The 24026-nt window shown below is 31.7% G+C and overlaps 1 protein-coding gene and 1 long non-coding RNA gene across 3 annotated transcripts; one reads left to right on the top strand and one right to left on the bottom strand.

Moving 5' to 3' along the window:
• Positions 1-2920: 2920 nt before the first annotated feature.
• Positions 2921-9205, bottom strand: LOC106404904 (homeobox protein knotted-1-like 2). The gene is made up of 5 exons (XM_013845550.3): positions 8705-9205; positions 8504-8626; positions 8279-8423; positions 3436-3677; positions 2921-3302 (listed from the first exon to the last, which is right to left on the bottom strand). Exons 1-5 carry the CDS (start codon positions 9017-9019, stop codon positions 3144-3146), a joined length of 984 nt encoding a protein of 327 aa, XP_013701004.2. The 5' UTR covers positions 9020-9205; the 3' UTR covers positions 2921-3143.
• Positions 9206-9424: 219 nt separating this feature from the next.
• On the top strand, positions 9425-12151 carry LOC106450757. 2 transcript variants are annotated; one of them, XR_001289448.3, is made up of 3 exons: positions 9425-10777; positions 10867-11484; positions 11598-12151. It is a non-coding gene; the product is annotated as an uncharacterized LOC106450757 (long non-coding RNA). The 2 variants fall into 2 exon arrangements; XR_001289447.3 differs by having other exon boundaries at positions 9425-11484.
• Positions 12152-24026: the final 11875 nt, after the last annotated feature.

Here is a 24026-nt window from a genome sequence, read left to right as displayed (position 1 = left end):
AAATTTAAAGTAATTTTTATGTGTCAAAAATATGATTTTTTTTTTTAAATAGAGAGAATTTTTAGAAACTCATGAAGTGTATATGTATTCACCAGCAATTTAACAGATGCAAAAGGAAAAAAAAAAACATCAAAACCTAATTCATAAAGGAAAACACCAAAGGGGGTGTATTCAATCTAAAATTGAAGTTATTTGATTTCTAACGAGGTTTTAGATGATTTTAAAGAATTTCAGATAATAAAATGATTTTTGTTAAACCACTCTAAAATATCATCTAAAACTATGGGATTTGAGTTTTAATGTTTTTAACTAAGAAACTCCACCCAAACGCTCTTAAATCACCCGAAAACTTTAAAATTCCACAACTTAAAATATTTTCAATAACAGTGGATTTCAGAGTACTTTATAAAATGTCAAGTTCAATAACAGTGGATTTTAAATGAGTTTTTAAAATTCACTTTTCAATAACAGTGGATTTGTCATTTTAACATAAATCACCTAAAACTCTCGGTTGAATACACCCCCCAAAACTCTTTTCCTTTTTTTTGGAAAATACCAAAACTTAAATAAGACACCCAAATCATGGGTACGATAATACCAGCACTAAGGGCCCGACTGGTTTAAACGCAGCGATTGCGGTTGCAGGTGCGGGAGTTTGCGGATGCGGGTGGTTGCGGTTTCAAACGTTATTAAGTTTTTTGTATGACTGGCACAACGTTTGAAAATTGTTGTGTTTGCTGGATATTTGTGACTGATTGATTATAAGATATTGCAGCGGTTTAATAATAAATTACCCATATTAACATATTATAACATTATAAAAAAATTAAAAAACATACTATTGTAATAAAATATAATAATTATCAATATAATATGATTAATAAAAAAAATTATTTATAAAAATTTTAAATTAGTTGAAAGTTATAATTTTAATAAAATTTGTTTTGAAGATTTATATTAAAAAATATTAAAAAATATTTTATTTTGTTTTATATATGTGTATATCTTTATATATGTGTGTATATAAATGTTTAAAAATTCTAATAAATAGTTAGTTTAATTTTTTATAAAACAAATTATGATATTGTTTGTGAATTTTAATTAATATATAAAATATGTATATATTTTTCCACCCGCAACCGTAAACGCTAGCTGGAATCAGCTTTTTATTTTAAGAGGTTCGAAGCGGTTTGTAACGGTTTGTATGATTGTTTTGAAACGATGTCAACTGATACCAACAGCAAAAGCTGCGTTTGCGGATCGTAGCGGAAAAATCAATCAGACCCTAATACATCGGATCCCATCAAAATTTTGCAGTTTAACATGTTCAGACTAGAATAGTATTAGAATAGGTGACCTCATATAAAGTACTCATGCTGCATCTCTTTTAAGATTGATCAAAAAATAAAAAAAGATTGATCAAAAAATAAATAAAATAAAAAAAGACACCCAAATCATTTACGAGATCTCGTGTCAAGAAGCTAGCTAGTAGCTAGGATGCAGTTGTGAAATGAAGTAATTTTTGTAAGCATCTGAAAAGATAAGGATGATAGGTCTGAAATTAAAAAGATCTTTGATTTCTTCTCATTTAAGCCCCTTTTAGTCTGCGTGAATTTTGTGCAGGCTAGGCCTTTTTAAAACATTTAATTTTGTTAGGTAGAATTCGGTGGACCTCTCTTCTCTAGAAGGAAGGTTTCAAAAATCTTGCTACTTTTTTGACCAAGCAGTAGAGACTAGAGAGATAGAAACAGCAAATTTGGTTGACTATTATTACACACCTATTTCATCAGTCAAGCTACTGAAACAGAATACATATAGATCATGAGCACAAACCAAAGTCTCGTCTATAAACAATTAAAAAGAGCTAGCTAGTATATATCTCTGTTCGGAAACTCGTTAGGCGCTACGCGTGCGGCACACACGGGCCTAGCGATTTATTAGAAAAACGGAAAAAAATCGGGGAATACGCGGCGAGGAATTTTTTATACTTTTATATGTATTATACGGTATTATATGTATAATACCACATTTTATACATATAATACAAATTTTTGTACAAAACATGTTTAGGAAATACAACATTGATACTAAAAATCATAGATTTATAAAATATAATACATCATTAATACATAATAATACAAAAGGTTTGTATAATACAGGTTTTATCATAAACCCCATTTAAAGCCCAGTCCAAAGTTCAATTATCTCCTCTTACGTCAATAATAATAATAAATAAAAGAACCATAAAGAGACACGTCAATTTTGTAAACCTCCCACATCGCTAGATGATGGAAATGACAAAGGAATTCAAGTAATATAAATAAGATACGAGTTACAGAAAAAATTACACAGACTTCAATTAAGCCAAGGCCCATCGTTGTGATTGGGCTTAAATTAATTAAGTCAAAATAGTCTGTTGTTATCCGATTTAAAGTGGATAACATTATTGTGCGGGCGCTGATTTAAGTACCGATTAGTTAAGCCGAATTGGTCAAAATCGCAGCGGCTGACCTCCGTTTAGCGTTTTAGCGGCCGCAAACGCGGCTACGCGGCCGCGTTTTAGAACAAGGGTATATATATATATAGATGTGATATTGAGTAATTTGTTTACCAGATGGGATCCTATGCAATGGCGATAGTAAGTTGATGGAAGTATTGAAAAAAAAAACTCAATTGAGAAGCCCTTTTAAAGATCCAGACACAAGATAATGAATGTGTTTCGCATGAAAACGCCAAGCCATTGCCAACCTCAACTGATAAGCTTCAACCTTATTGGAAGATAGAATGTTTCAGCTACTCAAGTTATTTGAATATTTGTATTTTAACAATGCTGTTCCAGTTACAACTTGTAACAAATTGTGTATGTAATATTAGGACTACATTTACATGAACTAGAGAACCAGATGGTGGATATGTGACATAATTAATATTACCCATATATATATTTTAATAGAAAGGGTCGTTTCGCCCCTCGTCCGTACATGTAAATATTCTTTTCGTTTGGCCTAGGACTCTAGGAGTTTAATTTACTGGCAATGACACTCCATGTACCGAAGCTTTTAGCTTCCTTTTTTTTCTTGGCAAAACAATGTAATATAAAATTATACAACGCATGATGTCAATGCATAGGCTTCTGTTACGTTTCATTCCTCGGTAAAGAAAGTTTCACTAGAATCGTCCATCATAGCGAACGGCATGTTCTGGGATGGCTTCCAATGGCGTTTCCTTTGGTTTATAAACCAGTTGTTGATTTGTTTTTGATCCAAACCCGTTTCTTCAGCCAAGGCTATTTTGTCAGCTTCCTGCACACATTTCATACGAGTTGAGATGCGAATATTAACACAACAGTGACCAATTGTTAGGCTATGACTGAAATATAAAAACATAACATCCGGTCTCCATTAGTATATACGGTCCAAAACACAGCACACTTACAGTTGGGTAAGGCCATTTATAATGAACATTCCACCAATCAAGCAATGCTTGTCTTGCTTCTCTTGGTAGCTTCCCTTTCTTCTTCTTCTTGGAGAACTCGAGTTTCAATGAACTTATATGGCTACCGAATTTACGCAGCAGCTGGTCCTTGAGTTCCCGGTCATTACTTCTTTGTTGGCTGTCCTGGGTTGCTACGTCATCACCTTCTCTTAGTTCTTCGTCTGATGAAACCGCACCATCATCTGTTCATATAGCAGAAATTATTGACACGCAGAAGGTCAATCAATGCTTAACATTAAGATATGATATGACTGCATCATTGTATGCTCAGCTAAACGGCTAAAACAAGAAAAGAGCCAAAAACATATAGAAGGGAGTCAAATGGCTTAGGGGTAAAAAAGGAAAAAACAAAGTAGCGAGAGAATATCGAGGGCTTCACAAACACGCAGACAATAACTGTTGTCGTGACTGAACAAGTGTATAAGCTTCCATTTTTACTTGTCAGAGGACCAAGTGCTCCCCTGGGGCCTACCACTGCCCACCGGAGTCACGACACGTGTTACCTTTTCTGAGCCTTTGGGGTATAGAAATGACCCCCGGAAATAACGCTTCCACAACACTTATGATCTTTTTTGCGATGACCAAACTGGCCCCATAATGTTGCTGCCACTAATCAAATTCGTGGCACCATATTTTAAAAAATGGCACTAGAGTTTTCTCACAAGTAATCGCCAATCATCTGATTAGATAAAAGATATTACCTACTATACTAATATCATAAGGCATTAATGCCAAAGAGGCAACGAGATATATAATTTGAGAAAACAATCTCTTTAAATTCTGCAACACCTTCACGTAAAAAGATGTAACATTCATTCAAAAAAACATATATAATTTCAATATAGACATCCCATGATATGAATCATATGATCATGTTATGGGTTTGGTGTACATAGAAGGAACATCTTAAATGCATAGACACATGGACTTAGTGATCTTCAGACAAATAAGACGAAGATAGTTCATACCCATCTTTGCTAGTTGAGGAAGGCATGTGCAATAGTAACTTAGTTTGTTCTTTACCTATTAGCCGAATTCCCTGTTCGGGATAGCGCTAGGCGCTAGTCGGGCGGTCGGGTTGGGCCTATCGCCTAAAGAGAAAATCGGGGATTAATCGAAAATTATGCGGAGCGAAATTTTTAGATTGTTTACTATGTTATAAAACATGTTAATCTTTAATTGCGTATAACATTAATACATTTTCATGTTTAAGATTGTATAAAACACACAAATAGAATATATAAACTTAATATAGTATAATTTTCATCAAAATTATGAATATAAATGATATTTATAAAATTTTAGATCAAATAAATAAATAAAAATATTATTAAAAATAATAAAAAAAATAGATTAGGCGGCTGCCTAAGCGGCTAGGCGGTCATTTAGGCGGTCTAGGCGGAGAAAATCGGATATCCGATTTTTTTAACCGATTTGGCATTAATCGGGACGGAAGAGTGACGCGTAGCGTCCAGACGGCCGATTTTTTAGAACAGGGGCCTAATTTGATTCATAAACATCAATGCATTAACAAAAAAAATACCAAGAAGGTAACGACACGAGGAAATAACATGGCCCACTATGGGCACAACGCAGGGACGACATGACAACCACTATTACTAAGCAATAGTTGAAAAGGATGGCAAGAAAGTGGAGAAGCATTAGTCATAGATGATTGGGTTGTACAGAGAAACCCTATTTTCTTTTTCCCCTTTTCCTTTATAATCAGAAGAAAAAAGCTTTTAAAAGAGGAAGTTGCTATTGGGTCACGGAGGGATCCACCAGCGGAATCCACGGGAGTCCATGTGACACCCGACCACCCAATACACCCCGCTTTGTTCTTCCATTTTAAGCCCTCTTCTATTTAGAATTTAAAAGGTCCTATAAAGTTTCTAATTCAAGCTTATCATGCTCTCTCTTTTTGTTGTTAGTTTTACGTGAATAATGCGTATTTTATTAAGAACCCTACTATGTGCAACACGACAATGGACACGGCTCTCTTAAGTGATCATGACTAAACAACTAATGTGCAATCACTATTAATTTTCTTTCTAGGCATGGAGATCATACCGTCATGTCTAGAATACAAATTGCACTCTACAACACAAAACTACATTTTGTAAGATTACTCTAGATTAGACTTGGCATTCCTAAGGCATTCTGATTCTAATCTAGTATTCTGATATGAAGTTAAAGCAAATTATGAGGCTAGTCATTTAGCACAAAACATCAAGAAACGAGAAAAAAAAAGAGAGCAGATCAATGATAAGTCCAATTGTTATGATAAACATCACTGGGCCAAAAGAGGATATTGTTTATTCCTAAAGCATATTAGCAAGAAAAGAAACCAAAGCACGTGACTGTGAAAACAGGTGAAACGAATACATTAGGATGTTTTTGATTAGTTTAAGATAAATTCAGTTGAAAAGAAAATCTCTTCTCGAGAGAGTTAAGAAGCAGGAAAAGCTATTGGCTAAGGAAAAAAGATAGGTTCAGAAGGTAATACATATCCAATCAAAAAGAAAATACATGAGATTACCCAAGCAAAAAAGTAAGTTGTACTTCCAAACTTTAAAATATAAGATTATAAACCAAACATTCGCCCACTATAGAAAATTCAACCTGCAGTGATCCGTTTTAAAACCTTTTGAACATGATTCCCTACGCAAACTACAATTAATTAAATACGATCTGATATGTATTAACAACTTTTCCAAATTAAACAATGCTAACAAAGTACAACCGAAACTGCATTTGATATCTACAGACTACATACAAAAAAGCACGATAACAAGAAGCCTACAAAAGCTGAAACCCACGATTTTTAGTTCCATTTCTTTACAGCTAGCTCTTATCAGGTGTAGTTGAAGAAAGAAATGATTAATTTAAAATCCCTAAGATCGTGAAAAAGCTTAGGCGGCTAATAAATTATTGTACACTAACAAAGACTCTACACAAGGCAAATAAAGCAGTCCTTTAAGAAGAAGAAAAAACCTAATAGTTCCATATATGGGGTAGTAGTAAATACTCACCAGGTTATATCCTTCTTAACTCAGAAAACAAACATAACTTAGTATAGTTCCAACAAGATTACAAGATGACAAATACATTAACCACGCCATGCAAAATACAACCACTTGGCCAGAAAGCATTTTAGAAGGCTAATTATACTATCTATGCGCATTAGCTCAGACATTGGAACTTGAAATCTACCAAAGATTTATTTTTGCTCTTTTAGGTTCAAGTAACACAAAACCCAACCAGCTGACTTATTCAAGACATTTTGTGTACATAGTCAAGTGAGGTTCGTAAAAGATAAGCACATGCGAGTGATTTTGTAGACGTGAAGAAATGAACACATTTGGACTTGACTGAATTCAAATGTAAGACTAACACACAATGTATCCAATAATAAGGACAGATGTCTACAAGTTGGGGATTGTCAACTACTCCCTCCGTTTTATCTTTAAAACCCTTTACAAACGGGGTTAAACTATTAACCCTGATAATACACTATAAGTTTATCTCTCTGATAATGAATTTGTTTGAAAATCTTGATCGAGTATATAAAAAGGATTATATTTTTGTGAAACAAAGCTCAAATCACACAGCAACATTTATTATAAAATGGAAAGAAAAAAATTCTGAAAAATGTTTCTCACCAAGAGAAATTGGGAGCAGTTAAAGAACTGCCAAAGTTTTGTTTTACCCATCAGTCTTAATGAAGATGAAAACAGCATAAGCCTAGCGACTCAGATGGTCTAAAACATGAAGTAAAGAAACAGTCTCAAGAGATGACAAAAAAAAAAAAAAAAAAAAAAAAAAAAAGAAACAGTCTCAAGAAAATCAGTGGCATTTTTAGTAGAACTTATATGACTAGGTTTTTTTTTCTCTTATCATTAGTTTTTCACTGGAAAGAGGAAGCATTTTAAAAAAACTTTCAGTACGACATTGAAACGTCAAAATCGGAATCTCTACCGCAAAAGTTTTTGCTTTCATAGACCATTTTCTTTCTGTCAGAGAAGATAATAATACAAACTAAACATATAAAGTAACAAAAGAAAAGTATAACAAATACAAAATCATGCACTAGGAAGAAAATATCGTTGAGCAAGAGAAAATCCCACCCACTCCTTTTGCTTAACACCATCTAAAGCCCCACGGCTACTAAACCATAACGGATGAAGAAAAATAATGTCACAAAGTTTAGCTTTTCACAGGAAACACTTGCAAGTCAAACAACAAGAACCATTGAAGGAAAATGGCAGTAAATATGTAGCAGAAACAATCAATGTTTTCACCATAATTAGGGTTTTATATTTCACTTCTTGTTTCTACAACTGGACTCGCTAAGAGCATGATTAACCCGGATTCTTAATTTATGGTTTTTAATTCATGATTTGACATTTTTTTGGTTTTTTACATTTTTCGGCTAAGAACCGGTTCTTATATCTCTTATTCATATCTCTTATTCAGGAGACGGTTCTTAGCTACTCCACCCTAAGAGTCGGGTTAATCATGTAAGTTAACTTAATTCGTTCACCGTTGTTATTATTATTAAAATATATATATAAAAGGAAAAAACATGTGTCAGAAGGTTTTCATCATTTCCCAGGAACTGGTGTGGAGCACCGAAGGGAAAGTTCTGGCTAAGATTTACCATATCCGCTACATATGTAAGGTGAAATTTAAATAATAGGACAAACAGATCAAATAAAACCTAAAGACTGAACAAGAAATCAACAGTACATGCAAATAAGAAAGAGATCATTTTAGAGCTGACCTGAAACTGAAAGGCCTCTAGCAGAAGCGGGACCAGTGCACAGGTCCTGAAGTTGCGTTTCGATCTTGTTCAGGAAAGTTGTAGCCTCATCGAACGGCCTCGCCAGATCGGATTTGTACTTAACCAATATATCGCAATATGTTTCCTAAAATAGCAAAAACGATTTATAGAAAAAATTAAAAGGTTAGACAATTAAAGATCGAGACCAAGGATGAAGTGAGAAACCATGAATTCATCAAGTTCAGGATCAGCTCCAAAGCAAGATAAAGGAGCAACATCTCTCTTGTACACATCGTTCTCTCCCTGAATCTCTTCCAACACATACGCTATCTCCAAAGGAGCTCCCACCTGCGAATAAAGTAACCAAAAAAACATATTCATAAGCACAACTGAACTTGGTTGTGTGTATATAAATCAACCAATCACCTTTTGACAATCGATGTAGGTCTGAAGCAAGCGAGGATACAAAGGATGAGATGCGATTTTTGACTTAATGACACCAAGTGAGGGGTTGTCCTGATCAGCTCTTCGAGCAGGCGGCGCGATCGAAACCTCCGAGGACAAAGCAGAAGCTGCTGCTGAGTAAAGCTCGTTGGATCCAAACACGTGGTTTTCTCCGGCGGATGAACAAATCAAGTTATGGTAATCAGACAGCGACATAAGACTCTCCGAAGAAGACATCATCAGCTCAGCCTTCTCCGAATAATCTCCCGCCGAACGGAAACCGCACATTCTATCCATAACGTAGCTTTGATCTTTCAAGCCTTTTCTTGTCTTTACTTTACTTTCTGATGAAGCAAAAAGTTACGAAGACGATGAAACGGAGCTGCTCCACAAACTTGTATCCAGTTCTACTGCGTGGGGAGAGAGAGACAATGAAAAAATAGAGTGAGTCGGTCTCGGACTGTCAATCGAGGGCATGATCGTAAATAAAATAAACCAAAACGTTTTGGACGAAAAGAATATATTTATATTGAAAATTACGAATTTAGGTATAAGACCTATTTTTTTTTTTTCTCTGGGAATTTTATTGGTGTATATCAAAACTAGTCATGATTAATGTTATAAATTGAATGGGACAAACAAAAAGGTGGTATTGGATCACGAAGAAATAAGACAAGCAGGCTGATCATGGTTATATTTAATTTACCCGAATCTATTCCTTAAACACATATGGCAAGCCTTTCTTCTTTTTTCACTCTCCTGAATTTTAAAAGTGAGTTAGAGTATATTTATATATAGTATAGAATAATTTGATAATGTCGCTTATGCAAATAATACTAGTACAAATAAAATAAAAGTAGCTTTATTAATAAATACTCTAACAAGAACATCGCAAATATCATTATACTGATATTACTTAATAATATAATTAAAATTTAAATATACAAAAATAAATCACTCACATAATAAAAAATGTCAAATGACATTTTATATCTTTTGTTGAAAATTTTCTGTTTAAATTTCTTATACTATTTTTATTATTTAATTGTGAGAAATCATGTAAATACCCCCACTAATGATGCTTCAATATGCATGAAATTTATGCTAGTGTATCTCAAGGACACTGGCAGGAGAGAAAAGAAAACGATGCAAAATGCAAAAATGAAAATAACACGCTAAGACCATTCTAATGGTGCATCATTTAAAAAGAAAGAATAAAAAAAATAAGACAAAGTTCTTCAATGATCAATCATTTCAGGGAAAAATAAGGATATGAATAGTATTTTCTCAAATTTGAGAATTTATTATCCACAACATCATTTTATGAAAAATATGGTTATGACATCTAAGAGAGAGTGTTATAAATCAATTGATAGATGTCCATAACCGGTCCATACGCTTAGAGAGAGAGATGACCTAACTCTAGAGAGAGAGGCGGTCACGAGACTTAGAGAGAAAGGCGGCTACATGGTTTAAGAGAAAATAAAACTCAATTTCCTTTTCTTTGTATGATTAAAATTTTTCTTTTCCTTTATGTTTATGATTTGTAATCTTTTTTTTATCTATATTGTAATCCCAAAAGGAAGATTAATAAAACACAGAAACTAAATTCTAAGTTTGACAGCATATATATAATTATCACTATCATTTGTCGTTATTGTTGACGACATAGATATATATTACAATATATCCACTGCATTAATAACTAAACTCTGATGTAAATCTATAAATTAACAATCATGATTTCAGTCTAAGAAATCTAACACTACTAAAAGTCGAATATGAAGAGTAAAGAGGGTGTCCACGTCGACCATTAAAATCAACCAATGAGGTTGCTTAGTTTTTCCACGTCAAACCGAATTGGACCGGTCTTGGGCTGTATTTTTTTTTAATCGTGAAAAACGAAGAAACATGTTGATCAAAAGCTCTGGTCCGATAAAGTCGGATAATGTCGTGAATCTTTGACGTCTCTCTTCTCTTCGCTCTTTGAAAACCCTAAATGAATCTCTTCGACAACTCCTCCCTTCGCCGTTTCAATCGACACCATATTCATTAGTGAGCAATGAATCCTCTGAGTTTCACATTAATGGATTCCTTTCGCCTTATCCTCTCTACCTCTCTTTATAAGTCTCTTCTTTTCACAGAATTGTTACAGAAAAAAAAAACACTCAAACGATGAATTCCAGCAGAAAATTCCAAAACGATCTTACCGCGAATAAACCAAACGGAAAAGACGTTGTCTCCGGCGATCCTAAGTCGAAGAAACCAAACGGCAAATCCGTTGACTCCTCCGCCGAGCTGCTATGTTCAATGATAAAAAAAGGAAGAGGTCGTCTCAACTGGAGATCTTCCCACGCTCATCTCAGACTCCAACGAGCAGGTAACTCATGATTTCACTATACTTTATTACTCAGATCAAAATAGAAACAACTAATGGTAGTCACCTCCGCTACTGACTGCTGAAAAAAGATCAAAGCTTTATTTTTTTTTTTTTCTCTTTTCTTCTTTGTATGACTGCGAAAGATTTTTCATTCTGTGTATTAACTGATAGTTCAACTGATTGCTTTATAACTACGATGTTATCTTATATTTTCTTCTCTTCGTTTTTGTTCTCTGTTTCTTTTTGTGTGAATCTAATTGATAAAAATGTTCCTCTTGGACATGTAAATTGGTTTCTGACTGGTGCTTGAAGCCTTGAAGATATACCTCTGTATATTGACTTCTCTCTATGAAAAATTACTCTTCTAAAAGGATGAGAGCAGGTAACTAAATTTTTTAGCTTTTGAATATTTTTAGTTGTTGAATCTTTTACTGGTTTCTGCTTTGTAGCTCTCAAGCTGTTTTGATGGTCGTTACATGTTTTTGGATCTTGCAGTTTTCTATTTTCAGAAAATGATCATACCGTCGGAAGCTCGATGGAGAGTTGGAAGATGCAGAGCAAAAGGTCCCGGAAATTAGGAAGACAGATAACAACGTGTGTGAGTTGTCTATGATACAAGAACCGGCAACTAATGGGGTAAAGAGAATGATGGAAACCATGGAGATTCTAATGACGCTGGAAAGAAGCTATGAGTTGATAACATCAATGCCGACAGTGGTTTTCCTGAGGCAGAGTATCCTGGTGATGATATTCCTGGAGCTGGAGCTGGAGCTGGAGCTGGAGCTGTTACAACAAAGCTCTCTCAAGGTGTGACCAGGGAAGCCCCAGAAACAAGCATTGGGATGGTAGAAGGAACTACAACCGCCACAGCTGTCTTACCTCCTGAACCTGTTCCAAGTGGATTCACTGCTGAGAGGTCACCGCTGCAGGAAGACACGTTGCTGCTGTTTTTTTTCTCCTTTTTCTTTCCTTTCTCACTGTGAAATATTGATTTAAATGTTTACGAATTGAACTCCCTCCAGAATAAAATTAGACTCATGTACGTGATCGATGTACAGTCCCAGACTGTTGAAGCATTATTCAGCCAAGGAACAAGAATCGCGTGTTAGATTTATCAGCATCCGGCTAATGGATCCCCAATCCTGTACTCTCGCGCTGCAAGCTTATTTAGAAGTGAGATCACTACTTTGATGTCACCAAATGAAGAAGAAAATATAACTTACAAAAATCTTTCTTTTGCTAGCTATGTTACAATTTTAATTTTGATACTAAAATCAAGAAAACTAATATGGAGTAGAGAGCATCAATGGTTGCTCAGTTTGCTGCAGAAACCATCTTAAGAAGGGTCCATGTCGGCACATAAATATGATGACACGCTATCAATTGAACTTATCTTTGCTCCATTAGAAGCTGAGCTTAAGCTTGCACGATAAGAGGTATTTATTCGTCTGCATAAGTTTAATTGTTTGCATAGGACATATAAAATTTATCACGACACTGATACTGCTTTGTTTATGCGTATATTGGGAAACTTCAAAAAACAATCGGTCTTTGGATCATCTCACTAACTCAAAATAAAATTGTGAAAGAAAAAATGAAAAGTGGGAATTTGATTGAAGTAAAATATCGTCCAAAGTTGTATGCCGACTTTCTTTATATTTCTGGTTCGATTGTAATATATTGTAGAAATTAGGTATATTATTTATTCAAAAAAATATTTTTATTATATAAAATTAACCATGTGAATATGATACAATAAAAAAACATATTTCAGTATATACTTCTTAATTTTTATTTTCTTCATATTTCTTCATATTGATATTATTCTTTATTTTATGATGATTAATTATTTTCTGAGAAAGACAAAATAACAAAAATTATATTTTAAATAGAAATATAAATGATAAAATCAAAACTAAAGTATAAAGAAAAAAAATCATTTATAAAAAATTAAAATATCATTTTTAAAATAATAATGTTTATATACAATTAGTGTTCTTTTTCGTAACTGGATGATGCCACATGACCTAAAATCTCGAAAACCACATTAAAGTAAATTTTTTCTTCAAATTTATTGGATATGCAATACCGTGTGATTTAGACGGCAAAACAGGCCATCATTTTGATTGGTTTCCCTCTCATTTTGAAGAAGTAATTCAGATGGCGAAACATGCAACCACATGCAATCTTTATAATCTTCTCAGACTATGGTTAATTAATTTATTCACTTTTCTTACAATAATTTCAGGACCAGTAATGTAGAAAGTGAAATAAATTATATCTTCATATTACTGCACAAGTGACCTATCATTGTTTACATGTGCTGTGCATATATGATCTGAATATGATCTGAATAGTAGAAAGTGAAATAAATTATATCTTCATTTTACCGCACAATTGACCTATCTTCCTCTGAGTTTCTTTATACGCCGCTTACCGTGTTCAACTACGGCTTTTGTTCTGTCACAAGGAGTCCTATGTCGTTAAGGTTTTTGATTCTTGAATATTCTCTTCACCAAGTTTATATAGTGAGCTGATTCATTCTTCATTTTCTCTGTAACATCAGATGCAGTTAATGATTATTTTTTTAAGGCAGAGCATCCGTCTACTTTCTACCTCACGTATTATAATTTGAAAATTTTCTCTGGCGAGATGGATCGTTACGAGCTAATGGTGAAGTTCCAAAGTGATCTGAAAATTATAAGTGATTGCCTTGATGCTTGGTCCTCATTTTGTTATTTTCTCTAGCAGGAAATATATGTTGAGAAACTTCATCAAAGGGACTATTCTAATCTCAAACTTGAAGTACATTAATTTATTTCCATTTTTACACTTAGGAATATAATTTGCTACTTGAATATAATTTGCTACTTGATATCATCGGTGTTAGCTATTTTAGATGAGAATCTACACCTCTCATTAAACCCCTTTTATGCATAAGTCATCAACTATACGTCGAATAAGGCTTACAAGAAGAGCATGCAACACTTTTCCTTTTTGGTTTCTCATCTAAAACTCTTAACTTCACTTTAATACTTTTTTGGTTTCTCATCTAATACCATCATTTTACTGGCATGCTCCCTCCAGAGTTGCAGGCGTAAGTGTATGGTTCACATGCTTCTTTTGATGAGACTGAAAGGTTTGTGGAAATTACTAAAAAAATTACTTCCCTGATCAGATCATTGTCACGTGAATGATTATAGGTTCATACAAGTGTATGCAGTCTTAAATATCAAGTTTTGGTAATGGTTTGTCTAAAAATATTGTTCTTTAGTTTGGTTTGGCTTGGACAATGATACTACTTTTACATTTGGATCAATTTTTTATACAATTTTATTTCTATTATAAAACTTTTCAATCTCATAAGAACCCAAAGATTCTAAAATCAAAACAAGGTTTAAATCAGTTGTAAATCTTACACATTTTTATACAGAACACAAACTTAACACAATGTATTTAAATCATAACCAGTTTTGTTAGTTTTTACTCATCTTACTTCTCATTCTATATATGATTTTAATTTGGTTAGATACAAGATAGTGAATAAATACAAACAAATTTTAGAATTTCTACCAATTTAATAGTTTAAAGTCGATTGTAATATATATATACATGGTCTATGTTCATAAATGTAATTTTTTTTAAGTTAACAAAAAATTATACGAATACCCCGGGCGTAGCCCGGGAAAACCCCTAGTACTACTAATAGGAGATAATCCGCAAGCAATAGGCGGTTTAAAATGCATAAAATGATGATATGTTTACAATTTAAAATTAATTATGTCTTTTTCTGTACGTGTAATTTAATAAAGTATAGACATGACATGAAATATTAAATAATATTTTTTGTTGTTTTTCTTTTTTTTTAAAAAAAAAATTTACCTCATCATAATTGACTTACGTTTATAAAAACGTGATATAATTTAATCAATTTTATTCAGCATATTTTATAGATCCTTAAAATCTATGCTAAACCCAAAACGAATTCAAATAAGTTGAACTAAAAACATAACATTCTCTTTTATATCTTCAATAGAGAGAATTGAAATTATTCTCTGTTGGCAAAGAAAAAAAAAAGAGAATAGGTTATGCAGCCAAATTTGCTAGAACTATTCTGTAACATTATATACACAAATCTGATAAATTTGCAGGAATCCCTCCGCCTTCGTCTTCCTTTTCTGTTTTTTTCTTTCCATAAACATAATCATTTTTTTTATTTTTAATACATTAGATGGCCAAACATAAAAAAAAAAGTTTAATATTTATATGTTTTCATATTCGAAGTTGATGATATATAGTAAATTAATGAATGGTTCACTCAATGTTACTCTTTAATAATTCAAGTAACGTTGGTCCAATTAAAAATAAATTGAGAAGCGTTCTCAGCTTAACACGTAAACATACTATTTAAGATTGTCATTTAAACAATGTTTCAGGATTAATATATAGAGGATATTGAGGCATACTAGGTTGATAATTTATAGATGATCTCCGGCACCTCGATCTCGATTGAAAATGTTCTATACATGTGTTATACAGTAGAACCTCTATAAATTAACAGTGTTGGGACCTTGAAATTTTATTAATTTATAGAGATATTAATTTATTAAAGTTCTCTTATTTAGATTTATTATTTTTAAAATATATTTATTCTAAGATAAGAAAAATATTTGATTTTAGCGCATAGACATTAATTGTTATTTTTTGAAATTTGATATTTATATTAATTTTATTATAATGTTTGGAGTATATAATATATATTGCATAAAACTTAAATGTGGTTTTAGATATAACTAGATCTCGATCCGCGCAACCGCGCAGGTTTTTGTTTTCATTTATTTTTATACAAATATTTTGTTTTCAATTCTAAATTGGTATATATTATAATATATATGTATCTATCAATTTTTAAAACATAAGAAGTTTACTGTATATTTTTTTTCATTGAATAGATTATTTCAAACTTTCACATGTATTTGTATATTCTTCTATATATATTTTTGGATTATTATTAAAATCGTAACTATATATATAAAGATTAGTAAAATATTATTTTATTGTCATATTCAAAGATATTGTAACATTTCACAAATTTATAAAGTTTTTAAGAAATTAAACTTTTCGCTTCATAGATTTATATTATCGAGTAAATAATTAAACATTTAGTTTTTGTTTAATTTTTAAAATAAACTATATAGTTTAAAATTTGTTTTCATTGGTTTAAGGTAGTAAAGATTAATCATCGTTAGATAATATGATTTTTGTTATTTAAAAAAAAAATCTTTATAATTTTAAAAGTTAGCATCGACAAATATTTAAATATTTAGCATATATAGGTATAGTATTACAACATTAAATTATATCTATTTAATTTATAGTATATATAAATCCAATGGATCATCTATTGTTTAAATCCAATTATTGATAGCCCAATAAAAATTTCTGGTAGGCCTAAAATTTAAATGATAAGATTAGATATTAAATGTAACATGATTTTATAGGAATAGGTCCATTAGGTCTATTTTTAAAAAAATCACACATGAATCAAGGTTATAACTTCTGTTTTAATATATAAGATATTACTAAATCTCATCAAAATATATTAAGTGTTAAAAAATTACAAAGATAATTTCTTTATGAATATAAAACAAACAATATAATAATAGGTTTTTACTTATATAAAATATATATACATAAAAATTATTAATTTGTAATTTTAATGAGACCATATATTTACATAAAATTTTCTAAAATATTATTATCTTATTATTTTATCGATTTATGTCAAATTTTTAAACGATCCAAATTGGGACCGACAAAATTTATTAATTTATAGAAATTATTAATTTATCGAATATTAATCTATAGAAGTTCTAATGTATACGGTCTAAATGACTACTCTCTCCGTTTCACAATACATGATGTTTACCTTGATGCACAAAGATTTAGAAAATTTAACTTTTTCTAAAAAGTGACTTTAAAAATCGTTCAACCAATTATGAAAACGACTCTAAAATCTAATTGGTTACTCAGTTTTCAATAAAGTTAAAAATAATATAAAATATTAAAACATCATCTATTTTTAAACAACAAACATCTTCAAAAACATCATCTATTATGAAACGGAGTGATTATAATTCTGTGGAAACGGACGGACAGGATTAGTCCGATTTGGAAGAATAGTGTTTTTATTTTATAAAATTATGTCTGCAAAACTTTATTTTTATTTTCTAATTAACTAGTACACACTATATGTTGTACATATCACTGATACGAGGGGCGGATGTAGGACAGTACTGAAACGGGGGCACACGGTATTTTTCATCGTGTTTAATTTTCGAACTAAGTTAGTGTAAATTAGTGAAGAGAATAAAAAAGAGTTGGGGTGCGTATCCACCCCTGGTACATATTATACACTAACAACATATTTATAGTAAGTTTCATATTAGTTTAGGACATCTCTAATGGTTATCTTCATTTCCCCCCTCAAAATAAAATAAATTCAAAATTAGTTTATATTTTGTTTCCTTCTTTTTTTCATTTAAGAGAATATTTTAGTTGACAAAAATAATATTTTAATATATTTTATTATTAATATTTATTTACTAATTTTAATAATGCTTGTTATTTTACAAGACTTGCAATTTTTTCTTGAATATAATTTTATTCCAACTAAATTTTCATTATATATATATATATGTATATGAGTTTAGTTTCTAAAACATATATATACTGAATTTTTAGATATAAATTATATAAAACTTTAAAGACTATTTTATATAAAAAAAAACAATTTAACACTAAAATTATGTACTATTCATTTGGTTCATGGACTCTGATACAGTAAAAACTTTATAAATGAATAATGTTGAAAAAATACTATTTTATTAGTCTATAAAGTTATTAATTTATAGTAAAATTTTATATTTATATATTTTGAAATTTGCTTTCATGTAAAAATAAGAAGAGTAATTAATTTTACGATATTATATATATATATATATACATATATATATATATACATATATATATATTGTATAAATTTTGTAGTTACAAAATTTATGTTTTTTTTATTTGATTATTATTTGATGTATATAAAACATGTACCATAAATTAGATTTATTTTTATGTGTAAAAATATAATATAACATCAAAATATTTTGAAGTGTTTAGAGAAAATAAAGATAGACTTTAGTGTGAATAAAAAATAAACCATACAATACATTTTTATATTTATATAAATTTTATACACATTAGTTATTAATTTATGTTTATATTAGGGTCATATATTTTCATAAAGTTTTATAAAAATATTTTCTTATTATCTTATAGAATCGTATCATATTTTACACTAGACTAATTCAAAACTGGTAAAGTTTAATAATTTATCGAATTTATTAATTTATCAGTTACTTGCAAACTATAGAGTTTTTATTTTGCTACTCCCTATGTTTTTAATTAGATGATGTTTTAGGAAAAAAATTTGTTTCAAATTAGATGAAGTCAACAATAGTTTAATTACCTTCTTTAATCCAACAACTAGATTTTTACCTACGTTTTCAAAAGCGCGAGATTGTTTCTTTTTGATGTATTTTATTTTATAACATATTGTAATTTATAACATGTATATTTTTCAAAAATTATATAATGTGTTTTTTTAGTATATGTGTAGTTGTTGTTTTATATGTTTAGGATGATAAGTATTGAGATATAAATGCAATAATATATACAATCAGATGCTAATTTATAATATATATATATATATATATTTATTTATAATTGAGAAGTTTTGAAAGTGATAGAATATAAATTGGTTTCATTTTTCGATATTGTTAAACAAATTTTATCATCACAATTAATAAAATAATATACCACTATAATTTTCCAAATTTTTAATAGTTATTTGTAATTATTTGTATATTTCATCTAACATTAAGTTAAAATCTGTAACCTGACATTATATTTTTTTTTGTATAAGCCTAAGTTTAAATCAGTATGAACCCTTTATGTTTATATTGTTTGACTATAATTGACCAGAAAAATAAATCTTATTTATGATTGGTTATAAATATGACAGACAAATTAACTATAAAAAAAATCAAAAAGGCAATGATATTTTTTTGTAAATAACTCTAAAAACTAAGGGCAAAATCCTATCAGGTATTTTGCTTTAATAATATAGAAATTAGAAAGAAACACAATTGTTGATACAACGAGAGTAAAAAGTTGAACAACAATATACAATTTGTCACTTTAACAATGTTAAATAAATTATTCACAAAATAAAATCGTGACAGAAAATAGTGGATAGAGAAAAATCTGAAATGATAAAAAATTAAATTATTTAATTCTTTATCTACAAATAAGAACGAGTTCTTGTACACAAAACAAATCTTATTCACTTGTTTTGTTGACACAAAAAAATGGAAACAATTCGGTACTAAGAGTTTTAATCAAGAATAGAAAAAAAAAATACCTGGAACCCATGAAATCTCTTCAGCACCATCGCTGAAGCTTTCTTCTCTAGGTGGAGATGCATTTAAATGAAACAAAACTCCTCTTTCAAATCAAAATTGGTATTCCATTAAAAAGTATAAAAAATTTCTTTTGTTCTGAAACTAGTATAAATAAAAAACTGTCTCAAAAATTTTTTTAGTTTGACTCTATTATTTTTCTTTGAAATTTAACTTCATGCATGTAAAATTTGGCTCCAAGTTAAAAAAGATACTAAAAGATGTGGTGTGACTGTTTGGGTTCACTCTATGAGTAGCATTACTTTTGTCTCTCTAATCAAGTGTTTTGAATATAAATAATATTTTTTTTAATCTGTGTGTTTTGTACTAAAACATCATCTAATTAGAAAGATAAAGAGTATATAATTATTTCATAGATTTAGTAATTAAAACCTTCATTGGTATACCAACTTTATGCACCTATGCATGACAGAACCTTGTGTACGTGCGGTTGTATAATTATCGAAGCCGTGCTAAAACCTCAGTTTAAATTCAGAAGTGTACATCTATGAATTATGGATGATAAAAAGAATACACCCATGACCCGTGCGTAATATTGTGTAGCAGGAGTATCTTCAAAATAGATGATTGTTTTCATATTTTAATGTATTTTTAAATTTTATCAAAAACTGTGTAACCAATCATGTTTTGTAGTTTGTGTTGTAATTAGTTGAATAATTTTTAATTTATATTTTAATCATATTTTTTAGATAAAAAACAAGTTTTTTAATAGTTTTGAAAGATAAAGAGTGCCAAATACTTTCTTGGGATTGTTATCGGGTCTTTAGGCATGTACTCTACTATATGTATATTATTGTTGTACTCTAAGGTCATCTCCAACCCAACTGTAAAATACTATTTTAGTGTGATTTTTACACCAAATCTTTTCCAATGGAACTGCAAAAATCACACCATTTTAGTGCAACACTAAAATTTGACACCAAATTTGGTGTGATACTATTCACCACACTAAAACACTATTCATCCCACTAAAACACTATTTACTTATTTTATTACTAAAACATACAATTAAATAAATGATAAATAAAAAATTTAATACATATAAAATTATAAAATAGTTTTAGCGTGAAGTTTAGTGTTATGGTTGGAGAAGACCTTGATTTTAGTGTTGAAATTACACTAAAATAGTGTGGTTTTGACACTAAAATAGTGTTAGTGGTTGGAGATGCCCTAAGTCATGTTTATTCCCACATACAAAAAAAAAAAAAAGAGAATAATACGTTTGAGTGTTTACAAAAGCATAGTTTGCTTGCAAGTAAACCCCAGTAGAAAGAATCTATAATGTATGGAAAATAATCTACTTAAAATTCGAGGATAAATATTCGTCGCGTGACGAAAGAAGTTGCACGGCCGTGAATGACCTGAATACGCTTTCTTGTTCCAATCACGGTGGCCGACACAACACCCTACGATTTTAGTTGTTAAGCTGGATCGGTTTAACTTTAACTTCACTTCTTTGATTCTAGTTCTCTGGTCATATGTATACATATGGCTACGGTAGCCACGTGCTCTTTGTCGATCACAGCCATCTTAGCGAGCAATTGTTGTGTTTAATTGCTTTCAGTCATGTGCTAATTAAAAATCCTTTGAAAAACTTTTAGTGGCCATTCGACTAATGGCACTTCTCATTATATGCATAAAGAAAGTCGCGTATTATATAAACTGATATATACACTATATGGTAATAAAACCTGCAATTTAATCTATTTCCTCACGTTTTTAAAATTGACTTACGCTTAAATAATAAATAATATTTGTGAAGAATAAAGTGGTAAATATATCCCTACGTGTAATAATATGATTAATTAAATACATTTAAAATAAAAATAAACTATTTAAAAAAATGTTAAATAATAAATTAAATACTAAATATGTATTTGTATATGTATTTGAAATTAGAATTAACAGTTAGCATTTAGAGTTTCCTATTTAGTATTTAAGGGTAGAAATTAGAGTTAGAATTAATTAGTGTTTAAAATAATCTTTTAAGGTTTAATGATTGCTATTTTGTGGATTTATGTGCGTTTTATAATCAGTTTTTAATATTATATAATATTATCTATGGATGTCGCCATTTTCTAAATTCATTTAAACCTTATTTTATGAAAAAACTCATCTTATGCATGGGGTCTTCTACGAAACCCAATCCGACGGGCCAGTATTTTTTTTACGAAAAGTAAAGTGTAGTAAAGGTCTTTTCGTTGATGTTACAGTTTGATTGACACATCCGTCGGACCACTTTGGTGGGAAATTTTACTGACATAAAGCTTTGGTTGCGTCCAAACCATATAAAACGACAGAGCTTTGCTACTTCCATTTCACTTCGTTGGATCGTGCCGGATAAGAATCCTCACCGTTGGTCTTCATGGCACATATATATATAATCTATCATATTTGATTTTTTGGTAAAGGCTCTTGGTCACACGTTTTTATATGATCATTGCAATCGAGAAATTAGACATGTTTTGGTCCGAGCCTTCCATCATCAGTCCACATGACTTTGCAGAACAAAATAAAGATAACAATAGTGGCTAAATGATTGAATCGGTTCGTATTTACTGATGCTGATATTTATATAACTAAGACACTTTCCGTGACTAGGTGAGTTTCAACTTTCATATTTATATTCAAATTTTAAAACGACCGTACATTCTGATAAGTTGAGCATAACTAAAATATTTAGAAACTCGTATAGAGTGTTTAAATATAAAAATTGACCAAAACATACCAACGTACCTTTTAAAAAAAGTGGACAAAATAGTCTCCAATAGCTTTGTTTGTTAAGCAAAAACTGAAGACATCGATTTGATTTTTTATTTTTTTTTCTTCAGAGCCTTGGTTGCACCAAAACCTTATATATATACCCCAAAGTTCCACAGTGATTTGGCCGGAAATATAAAATAATGGAAGCCTTTATGTGTCTAGAAAGTCAATTATGGATTATTTAAAAATTATCTTGAGGAATAAATCTTGTGAAATGTCGCTAGAAACAGTGGGAAATAATAGTTATTGGAACAGCATCCTTAAGATAGCATCTATAATCATAAACACACACACACCGGAGAAACAGGAGAGAAAAGAGAGAAACCAGATCTACTTTTGGGTCCGGCGTACGGTTGGCGCATGAGCGTCTGTGCTGGCGCCGGAGTCATTTTCCTTCCTTTGTAGTTGTCACTCTCCGCTCCTTCTTCGCAGTCCCGTCATCGATCGCCTTGTCGGAGCTCTGGGACCGCAACCATCTATCAACGGTGGTTCGGCCTTTGGAGTAACGACGCGATCGATTGGAGGTTCCCGGTGGAGGTGGAGGTGGAGATGGAGCGGCTTGCATGTTCAGGTGGTGTTTTTCCGGGAGATGGAGGCTACCCTAGATCCATCGTCGCCGGTCTTTATGCAGGAGGTGGAGCTTTTCTCAGATCCATCGTCGACGCTTTAGCTTCCGGGAAGGAGAGGCTCATTCAGCTCCGTCTTCGCCGGCTTTTGGTCACGGAGAGTGGAGGCTTGCAAAGTTCCGCGCTGCCGTCTTGGAACCCGATGTCCTTTGGGTTGTGGTGATTAGATCGAGGTGAGATAAGTGCGGTGTGGTTCTTGTGGTCAGGTATGGGGTCGTGGGCCGTCGCGGATGAGATCTCGGATGATGATGAAGCTCTCCGACAACGGCGAGGACGTACAAGAGGAGGATAGTAGTGGTTCTCGGCTCGCCTGTCTAGGGTTTGTGGTGATACATAGTCGGAAGAAATCTCGTTAGATCGATGGAACTCTCCGGCGTGAAGACAGAGCGGCGTAGAATGGCTATGGTTTCGTTGTAGGCTCTTCAGTCTCTGAGCTCCGGCGAAACGAGGTTGTCGGTGGCAAGTTTCGGCGGCTGTGCGAAGAGGTTTCGGTCAAGTCGAGGCGGGCAACGCGTGCCATACTGATGGTCCAGATTCTTACACGTGTTCAAACCCCAGCCGCCTTGTCGCGCGCTTAGGTCAAGCTGTCCGGTTTCAATGTTTGGGCCTTTGGGCCGTTTAGTTTACTTGGGCTTCGACCGTTAATGTTGTAGCCCGTTGTGTATGTGGGCATTTTGTTTGGTACTTGGTATACTTGGGCTTCGGCCGTTTGGGCTTTGATTAATAAAAACAAAACTCGGCGGAAAAAAAAATGAGGTAGCATCTATAATGTTTTTTTTTTAGCATCTGTATTGTTGTCACACTCACACTATCAAAATCGGCTTCTGAGTTCCAACCTTCCAATAAGCCTATTTTACTATATTTTCTCAATTTTCTCTGTAAAAACACAAGTAAAATTTTGTTTTTCTTTGATTTCACATGGGTCATATGACCCACCTCACAAGGCACTACCTCCGCCACTGTGCGTACGTGGTTATAAGAAAAGAAAACCCAAAGTCTGG

The sequence above is a fragment of the Brassica napus genome, chromosome C2 (genome assembly GCF_020379485.1).
Source record: "Brassica napus cultivar Da-Ae chromosome C2, Da-Ae, whole genome shotgun sequence".
In the NCBI taxonomy this organism is placed as follows: domain Eukaryota; kingdom Viridiplantae; phylum Streptophyta; class Magnoliopsida; order Brassicales; family Brassicaceae; genus Brassica; species Brassica napus.
Note: the sequence above shows the minus strand (reverse complement) of the source record. Positions and strands in the feature narration are given on the sequence as shown.

Excerpts from the sequence above, each read along its gene's own strand:
- LOC106404904 (XM_013845550.3), bottom strand. The coding sequence starts at position 9,019 with ATGGATAGAATGTGCGGTTTCCGTTCGGCGGGAGATTATTCGGAGAAG. Across the intron at positions 8,424-8,503 it reads CTGAACTTGATGAATTCATG|GAAACATATTGCGATATATT; the intron begins GTTTCTCACTTC and ends TTGCTATTTTAG. Across the intron at positions 3,678-8,278 it reads TAGAGGCCTTTCAGTTTCAG|ATGATGGTGCGGTTTCATCA; the intron begins GTCAGCTCTAAA and ends CTATATGAACAG.